The following is a 19,505-nucleotide window of genomic DNA, read 5'->3' on the forward strand; positions in this document are numbered from 1 at the left end:
CTGAATAATTAATTAGAGTAATTGATTAGACGATTGTGTGATGCTACTAGTTTGAATTATCACTATAATCCAATTATTTATTATCTTTTCTAAAGGGTACCAACAAATCTGTCCAGGCCATTTTAGAATATCTTTGGAGAACAAACAATAAAATGTATCACTTCCCAGTTTCTTTGTTGTATTCTATGACATAACATAGGCATGCAGATATACATGAGATAATGGGGTAGATGTATGAAGCCCAGAAGCGGTATCAGCGCACGTTATGTGCGCTGATACCGCTTCTCCCCGATGTATGATCGGGGGTCTGGGCGGTAAATTACAGGGGTGCTATGCGCCCGTCATTATCGGCGCTGCTATCTACAAGATAGCAGCGCCGACAGCAGAGCCATGTACGAACGGTCATAACGCATGACCGTTCGGCCGGCTGTAGCTGTCGTTATCTTTTCTGGAAGCATAAAGCATTGTTTCAATGAGCTGTAAGGGTAGTAACAAGTTTATCCACGTCTATGTACATACATTAACAAGTTTACACCAAATTTCATGCATGACATCATTTATATTAAAATGTTTCATATTTGAGATATGGTAAGAACTTACCCTTGTTATCTCTATTTCTACGAAGTCCATAGGGTTCCACAGGATACCTTGGGGTATAGGCGATGGCGGCAGACATCCAGGCACCACAGAGTTAAATCTTCAGCCTCCTAGGATGCACTGGGGTCCCTCTCCTATACCCCGCCCCCGAGCCTCAGGCCACTCAGTTTCGTAACAAGCCATAGGCCGGAGCAGGAGCAAAAAAGAGAGAGAAGACAGTCTGGAACACACAAGAATCACATTCTCACCAGAAGGAGACGGAGAAACCGGTGACCAGATCAAAGCCCATCTGCAGTACAGGTGCGACAGGGCGGGAGTCCTGTGGAACCCTATGGACTTCGTAGAAATAGAGATAACAAGGGTAAGTTCATACCATATCTCATATTTTCTACTTCAGGGTCCATAGGGTATCCACAGGATACCTTGGGGATGTCCCAAAACAGTATCCTTTAAGGGTGGGGACTCTCCTGTGCTGTAAGGAGAATCCGCCGCCGAAAGGAAGCATCCTGAGAGGCGAAGGTATCAAGAGCATAATACCTTACAAAAATATGGACAGATGACCACGTGGCTGCCAATCACCGCTGAGGCGCCACGTCGAGCTGCCCACGAAGGACCCACAGATCTAGTGGAAGAGCTTTAATAGAGGATGGAACAGGAAGACCTGTGAATCCATCCTGCCAAAGTTAGCGTAGTGGCAGGCCAACCCTTTTTATGGAAACCAGAAAGGACAAAACCGAGAGTCTGATTTCCTAAATGGACTGGTACGGTCAACTTAAATTCTTAGCGCCCGTACCACAGCCGAATAGGCCTCACCAGCAGACAGGACTGGGGAAGTAAAGGCAAGCACTGCCCTGTTCCTAGGAAAGATGAGAAAAAAGGGAGGTCTACATGACAAAGCCTCCCATTCTGAGATCCTACTGGCCAAATTAAGAGCCAGAAGGAATACAGTCCTAGCCGTAAGCCATTTGAAATCCACTGAGCCCAGTGGACCTAATGGCGGTCCTCAGAGAGCCCTAAGGACCACAGCCAAATCCCAAGGAGCCACAGGTGGAACAAAGGGATGCTGAATATAACGTACACCCTGCACAAAGGTGCGGACATCAGGAAGAGTAGCAATCCTACACTGAAACCATACTAACAGGGCAGAAACCTGCACCTTGAGGTAAGCAAGGCGAAGACAGTTATCTAAGCCCACCTGTAGGAAAAGCCAACCTCTGGATATCCGGAATATCCGAGGAGCCTAGCCTCTAGGCGACACCTGAAAGAAAGTATACCATACCTAATGGTAAATTCTTGCAGATAAAAACTTCCGAGTTCTTAGCATGGACAGAGCCCCTGTTAACTATAGAGCTGGAAAAACTCCTAGACCTTAAGAGGGCAGTCTCCACCGCCACACTGTCAAAGACAGACAACCCAGGTCTGGGTATCAGCCAGGATCCTGAGACAACAGGTCCAGGCGTAGAGGCAACAGCTTCGGAGTGTTAACTGAGAGGCTCCGAAGATCTGAGTAATAGTGCCATCTGGCCTACGCTGGAGCTATCAGCAGGAGCGTGCCTCCTTCTTGCTATTACTGGAGGAAGAAGGGATAACGGAGGGACGAGGTACACAACTTGGAAGGTCCACTGGACCTACCTACGTCTATCAGAAGAGTCTCATCTCTGAAAGGCTCCACTTGTTCACCAGAAGATTGAACACCTCCTGATAAAGAGGACATTTCCCTGAATGCACGTCTTGACGGCTGAGAAAGCCTGCTTTCCATCTGAGGATTCCTGAATGAACACTGCCGATGACGGCAGGGATATAGCCTTTCACCCAAGCCAGAATTCGGGACACCACTGTTAGTGTCGCCTGACTTTGGGAACCTCCTAGGTGGTTTACATAAGCCATCATGATGGCGTTGTCAGACTGTACCTGCACGGTATTTCCTTGGAGGACCTGTCCTGCATGCTGGAGAACCCTGAATACTGCTCAGAGTTCTCAGATGTTTATGGGAAGCGCAAAAACTACTGGTGTCCACCTGCCCTGGAACAAGTGTGGACCCGCCACTGCTTCCCAGCCACGGATACTGGCGTCCGTCGTCAGAAGGACCCTGTCCACAATCCCAAAGGGGGTGCCCCTTGTTTAGGTGAGCTTTCTGCAGCCACCAGGCCAGAGAGAGACAAACCTCCGGGGAAAGCCTATTGACTTTATCCTATGGGGCAACCCATCCCATCCGGAGAGGATCAAGTTCTTTAGAGTGAAGCTGGGTACTCTCCACCATGTCGAACAGCGACATCCTGGAACCCAGGAACCACATTGCCAAGTGAATAGACACTCGGCGACTCTGCAGGCAACTGCGTACGTTTGCCTGTAATGCAGAGATCTTTTCCTCAATCACAAAGATCCTCAGATGTTGGGATATGGAGCATCCTCTGTGAAGAATCAGAGAGGACCATTTCCAGTTTATCAGTCAGCCCTAACGTAGCAACACAGATATTGTCCGTTGCATATGGCACTGAAGTATCTCTGGAGACCGTGGTAACAACAGGAGGTCACTCGGATAGGGTAACAAGCGGACCCCCTGCATCCGCAGGTGGGCTGCCATAACTACCATGACCCTGGTAAACCGTGAGGCGCGGAGGCCAGACCAAGGGGCAATGCCAGAAACTGGAAATGCTTATCGACCACTGCAAACCTGAGGAAAACACTGGTGTGCTAAGAAAAGAGGGATATTCAGGTAGTCACCCTGAATATATCCAACGACACCACAAAATTCCCAGGCTCCATTGAATGATGGAATGCAGGGTCCCCCTCCCGAACCGAGGAACCCTTAAGAATTTGTTGAAGGATTCGAGGTTGAGAATGTCCTGGTAAGACCCATTGGGTGTCTGTACCAGAAAGAGGATGGAGTAATACCTCGTTCCCCTTTGGGGCAACGGAATAGGTACTATAACTCCTGCCTGGAGCATAGAGTGCAACACCCTCAAAAATTACAGGGCCTTGTCCTGAATTGACAGAAGACCTGTAACGAAAAACCGACTGGAAGGCTTTTACCGGGAGGAAAGGACATACCTTCAAGAAAATACTTCTCTTACCCCAGTGTCCGTGGTGGTCAGACACCAGCACTGGGCGAACTGGAGAAGCCGGCCTCCAACTCTGGGGGCTCCCGAGAGGAGGCCCGTCCCGTGAGGCTGAAGGCTTATAGTCCAACTTGGGAGTATGACGTCTTGTACTCCAAGCCTGTTCTTATGGCTGAGCAGATTTCCTGGCTACTGACTGTCTTGGAAAGCTGTATTTTAGACTTACCCTGGCCTCACAGGGCCGAAAAGACAAAGTCCCAGACCCTGATGGGACTGTAGCCGATGGCAGACACGCAGACGTAGCTGCTGCCTGCAGGGCCACAATTGCGTCCAGACGAGGGCCAAACAGGACTTGTCCCATAAAAGGCAAAGCATTCCAAATGGAATCTGCGTCCGCTTTCCAAGAGCGCAACCACAGGGAGCGGCAAGCCGCTACTGCTGCCGAGGAGATTCTGGAAAGGAGTAGGCTATATGTAAGACCGTCTCATTATGAACGTGGCAAAGTCTCTGAGAATCTGCCACTATCCACCTGCTCTGCTAGAGAGTCAGTGTGCAGAGATCCAGTTACCTACTCAGTGTTCCATGGCTCTGGCCCCCCAGCACACGGCCATAGCCGACCTGGAAGCCCCTCCAGCAAGGGAATAATGGATTTTAGATATATTTGCACCTTGCAATCTGGAACCTCCTTCAAAGAGGACGTGGAGGGCATGGGCAACGTAGCACTCCTCACTAGGCGTGTAACATGAGAATCTACCCGTAAAGGTAACTCCCATTCGGTAATTTAATTATCCGCAAAAGGGGTATGCAAAAGGTCAACCGTATTTGAGGCTGGAACCGCTTACCCGGATTTTCCACGCCTCCTCTAAATGATCCACCTGACCAGATAGAGGAATTACAGTGGCAACACCCTTATCCTTAAAGGCGGCATATTTGGATTTAGCCACGGGGGATATGTAATAACCAAAGCGGCACGGACTGCCCGTAGAAGGCCAGGTATATAGACTTTAGACCCAGACTACGCCTCCTTTGCACTAAGGGGCTCGTGTCTGAAAAAGTCAATAATGTCACTGTCATCAGACGTCATGTCTTTACCCGTCTGAGACCCGAAAGGCCGTTTAGAAGGCCGAAATGGTGACTCCCCCTGTAAAACGTCCATCAGGTGCTATACCATTTGGACAATAAATTCACCCACACAGGCTCCTGCGAGACCTAGGGGGGCGAAAAACAGGATACACTGGGGTACCATCAACTGTCCAGGGACCCCTGCATGTGATGAGACCACCACAGGCTGCGATAACCCCTATGGGGAAACGCAGGGGGCGTTGCCCACACAGGCTGTAAGCATCTTAGCCAGCTGAGGGCGGTCCCCATTTTTTGTGCAGGCACAGTGACAGAAATGGGGCGCGATATATAATACAACATGCCCTCCATAAACCCTCAGCGTCTACATATCCCTCCGCTAACTGCACATGATATCAGTACATTATAGCTGGAAGAGGATATCCTCGTTCACTTTCCGACATGAGGAGTGTGAACGGAGCGTATGTGACCTCCCACATAGAAAAAACACGTTTACTGTGAGGTAATAAACACCCTGCGACACCGCACCGCAAGGGCTGTAGCAGAAGAACAGGGATAGGAAAAGGCTGACAGTCAGAAATGAAAGTACAGGCAAACAGCGCTAGCATTTAAGTCACATACAATGCACAGATAACATCCTGCATTACAAGCACTGCGATCAACTACACAGACCAGAGCCTGGTAGGAAACAGTGCTGCATACACTGACCTTAATTGAAGGAGAGGTATGCGGGGGATCCTGACCGCAATGGCATCTGTATCAGCTTCCAGCAGCGTTTGCCATCCCCAGCACATGTAGTGAGAAAATGGCCACCGAGGAGCAGAGAGAAGGCAGGGCCCGGGGGAGGAGCGCTGACACAGCCCGCTCAGACCGCTGTGGAATGGCACTGTGCAGCGGGGGAGACGCCGGCTGTGAGACAGGGAAGGCGTTCTCCCCTGGCGTGCTATCAACCCCTGGGACGCCGCGCTGTACCGCACATGCTGCGGCCCGCTGTCCCTGGTGGTCTAGTGGAAGGCGCAGGATCAGTACTTGTCCCCACGCGCAGCCGGTCCCCAGGGAGCCCCCTGCCTGGGGACCAAACAGGACTGTGTTACCGGCGGGTGCCCACCGCGGGACCCCGCCGCTTACCTTGTTCCCCGTGCATCCGGCCACAGTCCAGGTAGCCGGGGATCACCGCTAGCTGTGACCTCAGCTACCTACCAGCATCCCCGGATCGGTACCGGCGTTCTGGTACCGGCGGGGTGTAGGAGTGACAGCATGGACGTCAATACTGACTGTCCTATGCTGGAGCTCTCTAGTTGTGCAGCCACAGCTGCGAAGAAATATTCAGGGGCCTTAAAAAGACCCCCCTCTGTACGGTGCGACTGGTCCGGCCAGGCACCTACGAAAACTGAGTGGCCTGGGGCTCGGGGGCGGGGTATAGGAGAGGGACCCCAGTGCATCCTGGGAGGCTGAAGATTTAACTCTGTGGTGCCTGGATGTCTGCCGCCATCGCCTATACCCCAAGGTATCCTATGGATACCCAGGACCCTGAAGTAGAAATTATGTTAATGCGAATTTCCACATCTGCGTACAATGTTACCTGATATAAGGTGGGTACACACTATACAGATATATCTGCAGAGGTATGCAGTCGGGAAGCCAGCGGACCTTATCCCGACAGCCGGCTTCCCGACTGCTTAATCCCGGTGAGGGTTAAAAGACAGGCGTCTAAATCTAGACGCCTGTCATTTTACCGACGCCGGGAGACCGTCGCCCGGATTCCAATCAAAGGGACGCCGAGCGTGGACAGCCACGTGGGGGTTGGGGGGGGGACTGTTAGGTTTAGGCGGCGGGGAAGGGGGGGTTAGGGTTAGGCACCCCTGAGGGAGGGTTAGGGGAGGGAATTAGGTTAGTCAATACTTACCTTAGGGACGATCGGGATTTTCACCCATGTCGGGCAGCCGCTGTCGGGATTCCAACCGCCGGACAGGCATCCGGCGGTAACTCATAACAATTCCTCTGCAGATGATGGTTGTTCGTACACACTGAACAACCATCATCTGTGCCTGCCTGCAGGTCCCGACAACCAGGGGGCATGTCCCAGCCCCCTCCCCGCGGCTGCGTGTGTACGGGCGGTCTGCAGACCGCTCGTACACAGCCGCCGATGGACAGATATGTCTACAGACATATCTGTCCACGGCTATGCAGCACAGCCAATGCAATATGTCGGTCAACGCCGACATTCACTGACATATCACGGGTACACACTGCCCGACGGGCAGCAGATACATTGGCCGATCAATTGATCGGCCAATGTATCTGTCAGTGTGTACCCAGCTTAACACTGTTTCTGTTATTTGTATTTTAGCTCATTCTTATCTATTTCTATTGTATAAATGTATAGTAAATGCTGTGTTCTAGTGGCTGTAAGTAAACTATAGGATTGTTGGTCCCACATCGAGGCTATCGGCTATTTTTGTGCTTTTTCAATGCGGGTGTAAGTATGACTCCGCCCCCCTGCATTACGCAATGTGGGGGGGTAAAAACGACAGGAGCAGCAGCAGATCTTGGTGGACCCACCATACATCCTGAACACAGGACCTCAGGTAAGAAAAGCGTTTAGGTCCTGAGTTTACTTTAAAATTCCATTTTGTGTGCAGAATTCTTATGTCCCTCTCTTTAATGCCATGGTGACAATCTCTGGGAGACATACTCTGATTACAGTATACATGGGAACCATCACTTTCAGTAGCTGGTAGTGAGAAAATGATAAAAACAGGATCTTATTGTGAGATTGGGATAATTCGTCGATCAGTTGTGCAACGCTACACAGTGCGGCAAAGTCACAGCCAGGACAGAATCCTATATGAATAAAGCCAGATGGACCCTGACTGATGTGGCAGTATGAATTTGGCACAGCTTTTACATTTTGTTTTGGCACTTGCCTAATATCATATGTACACTAATTTCTAGCATCATGTCCTGATATGGTTATTCATTTCTTCTATTGGTCAGCACTTTGTTTTTATACAGACATTATCTGGCACCTCAAATTGTTATTATGGGCTGTGCCTTTTACCACCATATACTACTAGATAAGCATCATTTAGCTGTCATTGCAGCCAACTTACCTAAACAGATTGTTCCAAATGGCATAGATATAAAGCACAGTACTCAATTCACACCTCAAAATACACCAAGCAAACACACATTTATTTATTTTAACCCTGCACCCCCTCCCCGCACACACTGCACTACCGCCGCTAACCCTGCACCCCCTACCCGCACACACTGCACTACCGCCGCTAGCCCTGCACCCCCTCCCCGCACACACTGCACTACCCCCGCTAACCCTGCACCCCCTACCCGCACACACTGCACTACCGCCACTAACCCTGCACCCCCTCCCTACCGCCGCTAACCCTGCACCCCCTATCCGCACACACTGCACTACCGCCGCTAACCCTGCACCCCCTCCCCGCACACACTGCACTACACTACTGCCGCTAACCCTGCACCTCCTCCCCGCGCACACTGCACTACACTACCGCCGCTAACCCTGCACCCCCTCCCCGCACACACTGCACTACCGCCGCTAACCCTGCACCCATCCAGGCAGTGGCAGGTGTGGAGTTTGACTGGAGCGGTACATCTGTCAAACCGTAACGCGGGTGTCCTAAGGCGAGCTCAGAGAGGACAGAAACCTCCCGTGGAGCAGAACAGCAAGCCCTCTACTCCACCCAGCATCCTCCTATAAGACATGACCAGGAGGAGAGGGGCTGACAGGGAGGGTGAGAGGAACCAGGAGCGGCCGGGACACATCGGTTAGTGCCCGGTGTTCCGGACTGCATATTTTTTTTGATGTCCCACACGAATTTTGGCCACAAAAAAACCTGCAACCAATTCTTTCTTAATTGATACCGCGGGTATCGGGATCGTGCATACCAGCGGTAATCCAAAATTGGTTGAGAGTTCCAAACAATTTTTTATGACCAAAATCCTGCACTCAATTGGATATACCCTAAAGGGTTTCATTTATAGTTCGGAGTAACACCAGCTAAAGGGTGCAAATTCGCAACCAGGCAAACAATATTTCAATGCAAGTGGTGCCAATGCATTTTTTTTTTTTTTGCATGCAGGAGAAATACTGTCTGCTTTTTCATGTAGCCCACAAATACTGGGCAATCTCTCCCAACACTAAATATGTCCTCACAAGTTAAATTTGCCCAGTTTCATTTAAGGACATGTAATTCTATGTAGAATCTTCTCACCATCATCAAACTGCCCAAAAATTTGATTTGGAGTCCAAGCAAGCAGATCATCTGGGGGTCTAATCTGTGGGGTCAGCTGGTGACCACAAATAGGCAGACTGCAAACATTGACAATATGAGTATTTCAGCACATTCGATCCAACAAAACTAACATGATGGCAGCTTACAACAATATCATGCTTTATAAAGTATAGCCCAGAGCTCTTCATGTAAACCCATTTATTTAATTTATTCATCTGAAGTATCTGCAGATACAGCAACAAAAAATATTTCCAAATCCAGACAAAATATTTCTAGAGAACATATAGTTTATACATATTGTGCATAATAAGCACTTTTATATTTAGCTGTACAGCACAGACTATAAAACAGATAAAGAATAGCACAACTATAAATGTTATACAGTGACGTATTTTCCTTTAAAAAGGGACTTTAAATAAACACTATATATAGAATTAAATGAATATTTACAAAACAATTTACAATTGAAAAAATAATCTTGGCGTACATAACTTCGAAGGTAGATTTTCTCATCCTACAAAAAATGAAAAAGTCAATATATAAATAATTAAAAATAAAAATATACATTAGTTAAATACAAAGAATAGAACAAAGTCTGGCACTTTGCATACAATCCCATTAGGAAGAAAAAAGGCAGAAAAGAGAACGTCACACAGCATCTACCATAGAATAAAGCATTTGTACGTCTCTTGGAGGGGAAAGGAGCCACTGACACGTGACAATAATTTCTATTCCCCCGTCCATAACTCTTATTCAAGAATAGTCAAGATCCAGCTTAGCCATGACCTTGCCCTTAATCTGCACATTCCCCTATTTCTAGTATAGTCCCTGCCCAATGATCTGGCGTATTAATGAAGCCCTTCTACATAATACTGTGGTAGTTGTGCAGATTAAAGACCTCCTCACTGAGTACCTTGCTACCAATGAGTACCCTGGAATACTTTTGACTTTAATCCAGGCAAGAATTTCCCTGCCTAACCTGTACAATATTATGCATCAATATAGTGAGATCTCGGACTACAAAATTATTAAAAGTCTGTAGCTGTGCTCTATGCCACTCCTGGTGACAGCCTCACTACATCTTATCAGATGGCATCGTTACCATCTCTTATACCAGGAATATGTCTTCCCCCTTTGCTAAACTACAATCTGATCTGTCCTCCTGGAGGGTCATTCTATGGTAGCTCACGTTACAAAGTGACACAGCAAGTATATGCATGGCTATCAACAGCAAAAAGAATTTCTGTGAAGTTAATGTTATTTACAGAGAAAATAATAAGACAGGTTATGCCTTAATAAAGTGTATACAGGAATTGCTAATGGTTTGCTATGTCACTTTGTAATGAGAGTTACCATGGAATGACCCTGGAGGTGTCATATAAGCTTGTGGCTGGCCAGGATCATCTCGATTCAAATGAACATCCTTCCCAAGTGGCTATTTTTTCTGTAAACTTTAAAATGGTGCAGTCCCACTGACATTACTAAGAAACATCCATAAACTACATTTGTCTCCACTTTTACTTTCTAGTTACTAAGTGAACCTGCACCCACCCCCCTTCTACTACCCTTAACTTCCATCCCCACTGATGTAATATACAGATTCCATTTTTTTAATGTTATGCCAGGATTATTCTTATTTTTTTACTTTCTTTACTATGTCACTTGTTCAGACTGTGCATATTTCTGTAAAACCCTGAGTCTACTGTGCTATTTATATGGTGTTGTGTATTGTTTGTTATCAAGATCCGTCAAAATAAAGAACACTAAAAAAATATAAAGCAGACTTATAACTCTTTATAGAGTGCCAACATTCTGCAGCAATGTCCAATCAGGAAGATGTATGGAGCAGTCGGTTATAACCTAAAACCATACACTGAAACTAAAGGCGTGAGATAAAAATATATATATATATATTCTCAACCCCAAGCAGCGATAAAGTTAAGGTGTCAAATCAGCTTGGCAGACACCCCTGGTCATTACTAAACATAAACTTGAACTGAACACTCAAATCTACATCCAATATATAAAAACACAGCAAATGTCATTTCTGGGCTATAAATACAATAGAAACATGCACAATACATAGTATAGCACTATAGCAAATTTCAAAATAAATACTTACACAAGAACAAGATCCTTAAATTTCACGTTATTCAGGGTGGAGGTATCATAGATTCTGTAATCTCAAATGTTTCTACAATTTCCTAGTGCAAAAATAAATACAATATTACCTAAACACAAACGCAATATTGCTATAATATAGTGAACTAAAAGAACATACTTTACTACATTTGATATTGTACAAACATAACAAAGATACAATTCAGCATTGGAAGAAAATCTGAAAATGAAAGTTTTGGTTACACAGACAAAAAAAAAAAAAAAAATTATTTATATATATATATATATATATATATATATATATATCTATATATCTATATATCTATATACATATACACACCAAATAGATGACTAGTGTTACATTGTATATTTATAAAAGGTGTTGTTACATTCACTTAGCACCTATCATGGAAGAAATGTACTCCCGATGGGGTATAATACCTGGATCCTTGGTGAAAGGCAGGAAGAATGCCAGAAGGTTTATATATGTTCCATGGCATCATTGCTGTGTTGTAATGATGGTACCAAGGAGTTGGTGCGACAAGTAGTATTGTATGAATAGCAGATATAGGCCTGTATTCAATTAGCCGCGATAATTTAGTCGTCGGAATCTTGTTTCCGCCGTCATTGCGTGTTTTGGGCACGGACACTTATTGGGCGCCCCCCCGCTATTCACCCTATTCAATTCCAAAGGACACGAAAACGGCAAGCCGCCATGTCGGAACAGTCAGAAAGTGCTGTCAGAAGTGGGGAAATCTGCCTGAACCCCCCAAAAAGATGTACTAACATTGGGGATAAATGTAGATGTCCCCGAATAGGCCTAATAAAGCTGTTTGGGGAACTTAAGGTGTTTCAATAGCTTCTTATTAGCGTCTTTGCACAAGTGGTGAAGAATGGCATAAAGCAGTAATTTGGGGTCAAAATAAGTAGTCCTGTCAAATTGGGGTACCTGAAAATGTGTGCTAGCATATTTTAAAGTCTCTAAAGTGAAGTTAAAAATATTGTGAAAAAACACCTGAAGCGAGCACCTGCAATCAAAAAAACACCTCACCCCTACTTGCAGACCCCCAAAAGTCTATTTTGCTACTTTTAATGTTTGTACCCCAACTTTGTACTTTTTCGCCCCCTTTTTCAAAGTAATATTTTGAAGCGTTCCTATTTTTTTTATTTTAGGAATTTTACGCAGTTCGCCTTTGGGGGGCTGTCCCCAGGATGCTGAGTGGTTTCCCCACCTTTGCACCCCAAATCCGCAATGCTGCATTTTTTTTTTGCGCTTACTTTCATAGGCAAATCTTTACTGCCTATTACATTGCATTGACTTTTCGCAAAGAGTCTTTGCAAGTGAATACGGAGTAAACTTTCCGCCAGGCGAAATGACGTCATCCGCGATGCTTTCCCGCGGATTCCGACTTTTCGTGTCTAATTGAATACGGGCAGTAGCTGGCACCGTGTGGTAAATATAACCACCACATTATAGTACTTAGGCAAACACATTAATTAACAGATGCGCAGAAAAAATGTTTTTATGGGATAAAGTTATTTAACAATGTCTGAAAATAGTAAAATTATCGTATAAGGAGGCCAATAAAATCCTGCAATTCCGCGCAATGGCCATGATGTGACTTTCCCAGACCGTACATTGCAAGTTTGTGCCCAGAAAAAAACTTCTAATAGTCAAACACAGTATGTGAGCAGCTGATCATCTCATGTCCATGGCACATCACACAAAATGTAATTGGCCCCAAAGCATTATTTCCAGACTCCCAGGGGACCCAAATAAAATATTAGACTCTCAAACACAGTTAAATACTATTGAACAACATATCAATATATCAAAATTAAAAGGAAAGTAAAAAGCAGTTGGACATGTTTTATATTTAATACACACTTATTTAATTTGCATATATAGACCACAACATTTAAAATGTATTCAGAGTGGGTCTGCTCTACAGAGACAAATGTTGCCTTCCTATAATGGCCAGAAAACACCAGTAACAATGATAAACTACTAGACTGTAGCTTATGGTATCGCACCTCAAACTCACGTTGGCATATCAGATGGACTCCGCACCACAACGTGCAGCTTTATTTAGCTACTTTTTTTTTTTTTTGCAGTGTAAGGCTGGGTACACACTACACGATGTACTGTACTTTATATAGTTCTGACGTGGATCGAAAAACAATATCTCGTATACGTAAATTTTGTGTGCGCCCAATCTGTACTGTTACATGCAGCATGTAAAGAAACACGCCCGATCGTGCAGGGTATATGGTGCGCACTATGTATCATTTTATCACTCACTGTATCGCTGGGTCACACCGTCCTATGGTGTGTACCCAGCTTAACTGTAAGGCCCAATGCTGCAGCATGCAATCAGGCGTAGGTTGGCTACATCGGGAGTCCAGACCGAGTGTTCACTTTGCCAGTTAACCATTGAAAATAACTTTTTGACAAGTTGCCCAACTATCTGTCCAGACTTCTACCCCAAAGTAAGAGAAAAGTAGTTGTCTTTGGTGGCACACAAATATTAAAACAACTTTTATTATTCTTCTTAAATAAAGAAGTTCGGACACTATAGGGGACACAGGGACTACGCTTGGGTATATGCTGGCAGATAGAGTCTGGGCACCAAACAGTTAAATTCTTCACACTCCAGCAGCCCAGGCTTCCCTATACCCCACCTCCAGCCAGGCAAGTTAGCAAGCCCAAGGCAGGAGCGGGAAGAAGGAGAAAGAAGACCGGCGCAAACACACCCAAGGAGACATGGTAACCAGAAAACGAGAACCCCGCAAGCCAGGTGCGCCAGAGTGGGCGCCCTGTTTCCCCTATGGTGTTTGAAGAAAAGGACTTAACCAGGTATGACATAAGTCGCCTTTTCTTCTTCACACTCCATAAAAAGGACACAGGGACTACGTTGGGAGTCCTAAAGCAATTCCCCTAAGGGATGGGACGCTCCTGAGCTGCACAGACTACCCGTCACCCAAAGGCTGCATCCGTGGAGGCGAAGGTGTCAAATGAATAAAAAAAACAGACACTGTGTGAGCAGAAGACCACGTGGCTGTCCTGCAAAGCTGCTCTACAGAGGCGCCATGATGAGCTGCCCAACACTCAGCCGAAGCAATAGCCAGATGGAATAGAGTCTTCAACATGAGCCAACGAAGGTCCACAGGCTCAAACACAGACGACTGAAGAGTCCGATGCACCAAGGACAAATCCCACGGAGCCACCAGAGCAACAAGCAGGGGGATGTACAGACATCAGGCATCAAGGCAATCTGTCGCTGAAAGAGAACCAAAAGAGCCGAAACCTGCACTTTTAAAGGATGAAAGGTGAAGACCCAAATCCAGACCCGCCTGTAGAAACGAGAGGACTCTGGAAAGCCAGAAGGATCTAGGGTTAAAGCCCCTGGAAGACCACCACGAGAACTAGGTACGCCAAACCAGAAGATAAATTTAGCTCTCAAGACGGATGTCTCAAGAGCCACTCCGTCAAAGGGAGGAGAGTTAGGTCCGGGTGGAAGCATGGGCCCTGAGACAGAAGACCCAGCTGTGGAGGAAGACACAGTGGAGCATCGATGGAGGCACTCAGAAGATCTGCGTACCAAGCCCACTGCAGCCAAATCGGGAGCTACCAGAATCACGGTGCCGCCTTCTAATTTCGACTTGCTGAGAACCCTCGACAGAAAATCATAGGAAAAATATACATGAGATCGAAAGTCCACATCCACCAGAAGAGCTCCAGGGACTCTGGTGCAAGAGCCGTACCTCGGTACCTTCTGGTTGTGCAGAGACGCCATCAAATAGATGTCCGGCAGGCCCCAGCGATTAACCAGAAGCTGAAATACATCCAATTGAAGGGCCCATTCACCTGAGTGGATGTCCTGGTGGCTTAGAAAGTCCAATTCCCAATTCTGAAGCCCCAGAATGAAGACCGATGACAGAGCAGGTACATGACGGTCCGCCCAGCGGAGAATGCGACTACCCTCCTTCATGGCTCCACGACTGCGAGTTCCGCCTTGATGGTTTATGCAAGCGACTGCCGTAACATTGTAGGACTGTACCTGGCAACTCTCATCTAAATAGAGCCACCACGTGAGGGAGAGGCGGACCTCCCGAGAAAGGATAATTGTCTGCAGCTTGATCTGGAGATGGGATCCTTTCCAGCAAGCCAGAATCACTGCCTGGAAAGGCCAGCAGTGAAACTAAAGGTGTCGAAGGTGGAGACTAATGGACCCAGGATAGGCATGCAGGCGTGTATTGACACCCGACGATGAAGTAAGAACCCTCGAATCCTGTCCTGCAGTTCCCGAATTTTGTCCACTAGGAGGAAAACTCTCTGAACCATGGAATCTACCAGGGCTCCCAGATGGAGCATCTCCTGGGATGAAGTCAGGAGGACTTCTTCCAATTGATGATCCATCCGTACGATTGGAAAAGATCCATTGTCAGACGGAGGTGCTCCCTGAGCATGTCTAGAGATCTGGCCAAGATTAAAAGATAGTCCATGTAATGGAGAATTCTGATACCATTGCTCCATGAGTGAGCTACCATGACTTTCATGAAAACATGGATGAGCCGTGAAAAGGCCAAAAGGTAAAAGGCTAAAACTGGTAGCGTTCCGGACGCAAACCAGAGGAAGTGCTGGTGGCTGACTGGGATAGGAATATGTAATTATGCGTCCTGGATGTCCAGAGGCCATATAATCCTCCCGATTTCAGCGCCAGAATGATGAAGCGCAAATACTACATACAGAGCCTGTGAACCCGTAAATACCTGTTAAGGGACTTGAGTTTGAGGTTTGGAATAAAGGAACCTTTCGGCTTCTGAATCAAAAAGAGGTTGGCGTAGAAGCTGGAGACCCTCTGAGCCAGGAACAAGCACCCTGGAGCCTAGCATAGAGTGAATAGACTCCTGCAGCGCGCTTCTGCTTTTCCCGTATCCCCTGGAAGACCTATGGAAAAAAACCTTGCCAGAGGACGCTCGGAAAGACAGGGCATAGCCATTCATGACTACCCCATGTAAATGTATGTACTTTTTCTGACCATAAGTATGGGTAATTAAACCTATTAATTTTTTAGGTGTGTTTGAATTAATGTCCTGACTGGGATATTTAAGTGCAGTATATTGCCTCTTCTGTACCCCACGTACCCAGACGTCCTTCGTGGTCGCAAACCAGGCCTTAGAGAAAAGCAGAAAGTGGTCTCCCACACTGGGGTCCTCCAGGTAGAGGCCCGCCACGTCAATTGGCAAGCTTGTCAGTTGGCTTAGCAGCAGGGCGTCTGGTAGGCCAGGACTGTTTGCTTCTAGGCTTGGTGGTCTTCAAGGTAGAACCCTGGAACCTAGAAAAGGACTGTCCCTTGGCATTCCCTTGAGAGCGAAAGGAAGATGTTCGCGCCCTAGAGGCTGCTGCCGAAGGCAGAAACACCGTCTTGGAAGTCACCACTGTACGATCTTATCTAATTCCGGACCAAAGAACATCGGCGGAGTAAGGAAGAGTCTCAAAGGCCTTCTTAAAGTCCTAGTCAGAGCGCCAAGAGCGCAGTCAGAGGGCTCTTCTGGCTGACACCGACAAAGCTGACACCTTGGAGGTTAAGATACCAGTGTCAAGGGCCACTTCGTCCAGTTAGGAAGCGGCCTGCTTAATATGCGCCACAAGATCCAACAACTGGTTTCCATGGGCCCTCGACGAAAGGCAGTCTTGAAGGGCGTCCGCTCAAGAGCAAATAGCCTTGGCCATCCAAGCAGATGCAAAGGCCAGACAGGCGACAGCACCTGCATGAGAATAAATGACCTAACGGAAATTTTCCAAATTCCTAGCCGTGAAATCCTTAAGGGAGGCCTTAATAGGAATAGGAAGGGTAGAATTCTTGATAAGACAGGCAATATGCGAGTCAACTGGGGGAGAAGACTCCCACTTGTTACGCTCCTCAGCAGGGAGCGTATAAAAGGAAGCAATGCGCTTGAGACCTGAAATCGCCTGTTAGGAGAATTCCAAGTCTCCGCTAGCATTTCCTCAAGCTGTTCAGATTTAGGAAATTTTACAGATACCCTTTTCTGACACTTGAATACCAGAGCCATAGATCTAGGGGCAGGCTCATCATCCTCAATAGAAAGGACCGATCTAAACGCCCTAACCAATGTGACAACGTCCACCTGTGGAAGAGACTACTCCTGGACAGAAGAGGTCTCTTCCTCTGAGACACAGGAAAAATCCTCTTCCTGGTCTGAGGAGATTCCAGAATCTGAAATATCACCTGTCTGTAGGGCAACGCTTTCGCGTCTGGAAGGTCTGCGCCCAGATTACGTTCTTTCAGCAACTGCTGAAAGGAGACAGACATCTGTGCTAAGCCCTGCACTGACTGGGAGATAGTGCTCATCCACATGGGTTTCTAGCTGCGGTTGAGATTGCATAATAGGGGCAGCTTGAACCCCCAAAGCAGAGAGGACAGGCGCGGGATCCACCAACTGTGACACTACCTGCGACAGTTTGGCAGCCCAAGCAGATTTGTGGCTGGAAGCTGTAGATAGAACCTCCCGCCGAGTGCCCGTGCAACCACGGATACAGACACTATCCTGGACCACGTCCTGTGGGGAAAAACCAGCAGAACAAGTTCTACATGTATGTAGCAAATGAGCCTCCACCTCCTTGGGCACTTTGTTCTTGGAGGACATGGTACTGAGGGCCCGATTCAGACCCGCTCTCTAGGCTGCGTTCGCTAGTAGCCGATGGTTTGCAATCTGCGCATGCATTGCAGTGCGCGTGCGCAAACTAGTCTAGGCGATCAGGAAGCATTTGCTCGCTGCGCATAGACTGCTCGCCAGACAGTGACTGGACAAGACGTTTGTGGGTGGTAACAGGGATTGGTCGATGGAAACGGGGGAGTGGTGTTGCGAACGCAGGCGTGCCTTAACAGCGTTGCAGAGGCGTGCATAATTAAAACACAGCGACACAGTACACGTCACTTGGTTGAAAATCACACTGAATCACTCGTAGTGCTTGCGGTAGGGTATCGTCAGCCACAAGCGCTGCAATCGCATCAGATGGTACTCGATATTACCGCTGGTTGCATACACTCCCTGGAGATGACGTGCATTAGCGGGGGTCTTAAGACAGGCTAGTGGGCATCTGCATACACAGAGCGATCGCACACCAAGACATAGTGGGCACGCTGATGCCTTGTCGTGCGATCACCTGCCATTGCTGAATTTGTATACACTGGGTGCGAGCGAACGCATCTAGCGAGCGGGTCTGAATCGAGCCCTGAATTCTAAGGCAAGTTACACACACTAAGTTATACAACAGAGGTGCGCAATAAGGAACAGTGCAAAGAATGTAGGGGCCACATAAATTTAACAATGAATGGGGCGTAAAGGGGGATTAATGACTTACACAGCTATAGTAAAAAAAAAAAAAAAAAAAATTAGACAGAAAAACAGAACTGAGTTTAGAAATGAGAACAATGAGTCACATTGAATGCATAAAGGTATAGCAGGCAGATAATGCTCAACAAACCAACCCCAGTCGGATGGATGGAGCTAGGCTGTATAACCTGACCTGAGGGGAGGTATACAGGGAGACAGGAGCCAAACTCTCTAAAGACTAACTGTGGCAGCACCGCTCTGAAATGGCCGCTCAGCGTATTTCTAAAGGACGAGAGAGGAGGAGGAGGAGTAACCTGACGGGAAGCTTCAGTGAGGAATCACACCATGGGTCGGGGGAGGGGCTAACAGGGAGAGCATACTTCCCCCTGCTTACATAGAACCCCAGGGCAATAGCCACGTACACTAAGCTCCCCACTGCCCAACTGCTCTGGTGGTCTAGCTGGGGTGTTGTCAGCACCTGCGGTGAAAGCCGTGCTATTGCCGCCTTACCTTGCTGCCCCGGCTGCGATCCTCCCTGTGCTGCGGGGACCCTGGCACTGCCTGCACAAAATAGAAAAAATTAAAAAAAAAAAGAAAAAATCTGAGGCTGCTACAGTAGCCCCTCTCTAACAGTGCCCATTCCTGCGGCACCAAACTTCGCTGGCCTGCCTGGGGCAAGGTATAGGAGGAGGAGCCTGGGCTGCTGAAGTGTGAAGAATTTAACTGTTTGGTGCCCAGACTCCATCTGCCAGCCTATACCCCAGCGTAGTCCCTGTGCCCCCTATGGTGGTTGAAGAAGAAAAAGGTAGTTCCGCTGGAGAGGTTGTGCCGCTGAGGGCACCTTTTTTCACATCTGGTGGACTTGCCCTAAGATAGTAGGTCTTTGGAAGGAAGTCATTGGCCTTGTAAATAGTTTGCTCAATATACCTATTCCTTATGACCCCAAGTATATTCTTCTCCCTTTAGACCTTCCTACGCTGACGAGGCACCAAAACAAATTGACGCGCCATAT

General features: G+C 47.3%; 1 protein-coding gene across 2 annotated transcripts in view; it reads right to left on the bottom strand.

Moving 5' to 3' along the window:
- Window positions 1–9,193: 9,193 nt before the first annotated feature.
- NSMCE4A (NSE4A component of SMC5/6 complex) overlaps window positions 9,194–19,505 on the bottom strand; it is a 36,612-nt gene continuing 26,300 nt past the window's right edge. The window contains exons 10-12 of one of the 2 annotated variants that reach the window (XM_088450409.1): window positions 19,004–19,054; window positions 11,133–11,214; window positions 9,194–9,524 (exon numbers count right to left, since the gene is read on the bottom strand). In XM_088450409.1, coding sequence (XP_088306535.1) covers window positions 11,164–11,214; window positions 19,004–19,054 — 102 coding nt within the window. In that variant the 3' untranslated portion in view covers window positions 9,194–9,524; window positions 11,133–11,163. The remainder of the gene's footprint in view (window positions 9,525–11,132; window positions 11,215–19,003; window positions 19,055–19,505) is intronic. The other variant, XM_088450410.1, reaches the window with a different exon arrangement.

This window comes from Taudactylus pleione, unplaced genomic scaffold, assembly GCF_031769625.1.
Source record: "Taudactylus pleione unplaced genomic scaffold, aTauple2 ptg000518l, whole genome shotgun sequence".
Classification (NCBI taxonomy): Eukaryota; Metazoa; Chordata; class Amphibia; order Anura; family Myobatrachidae; genus Taudactylus; species Taudactylus pleione.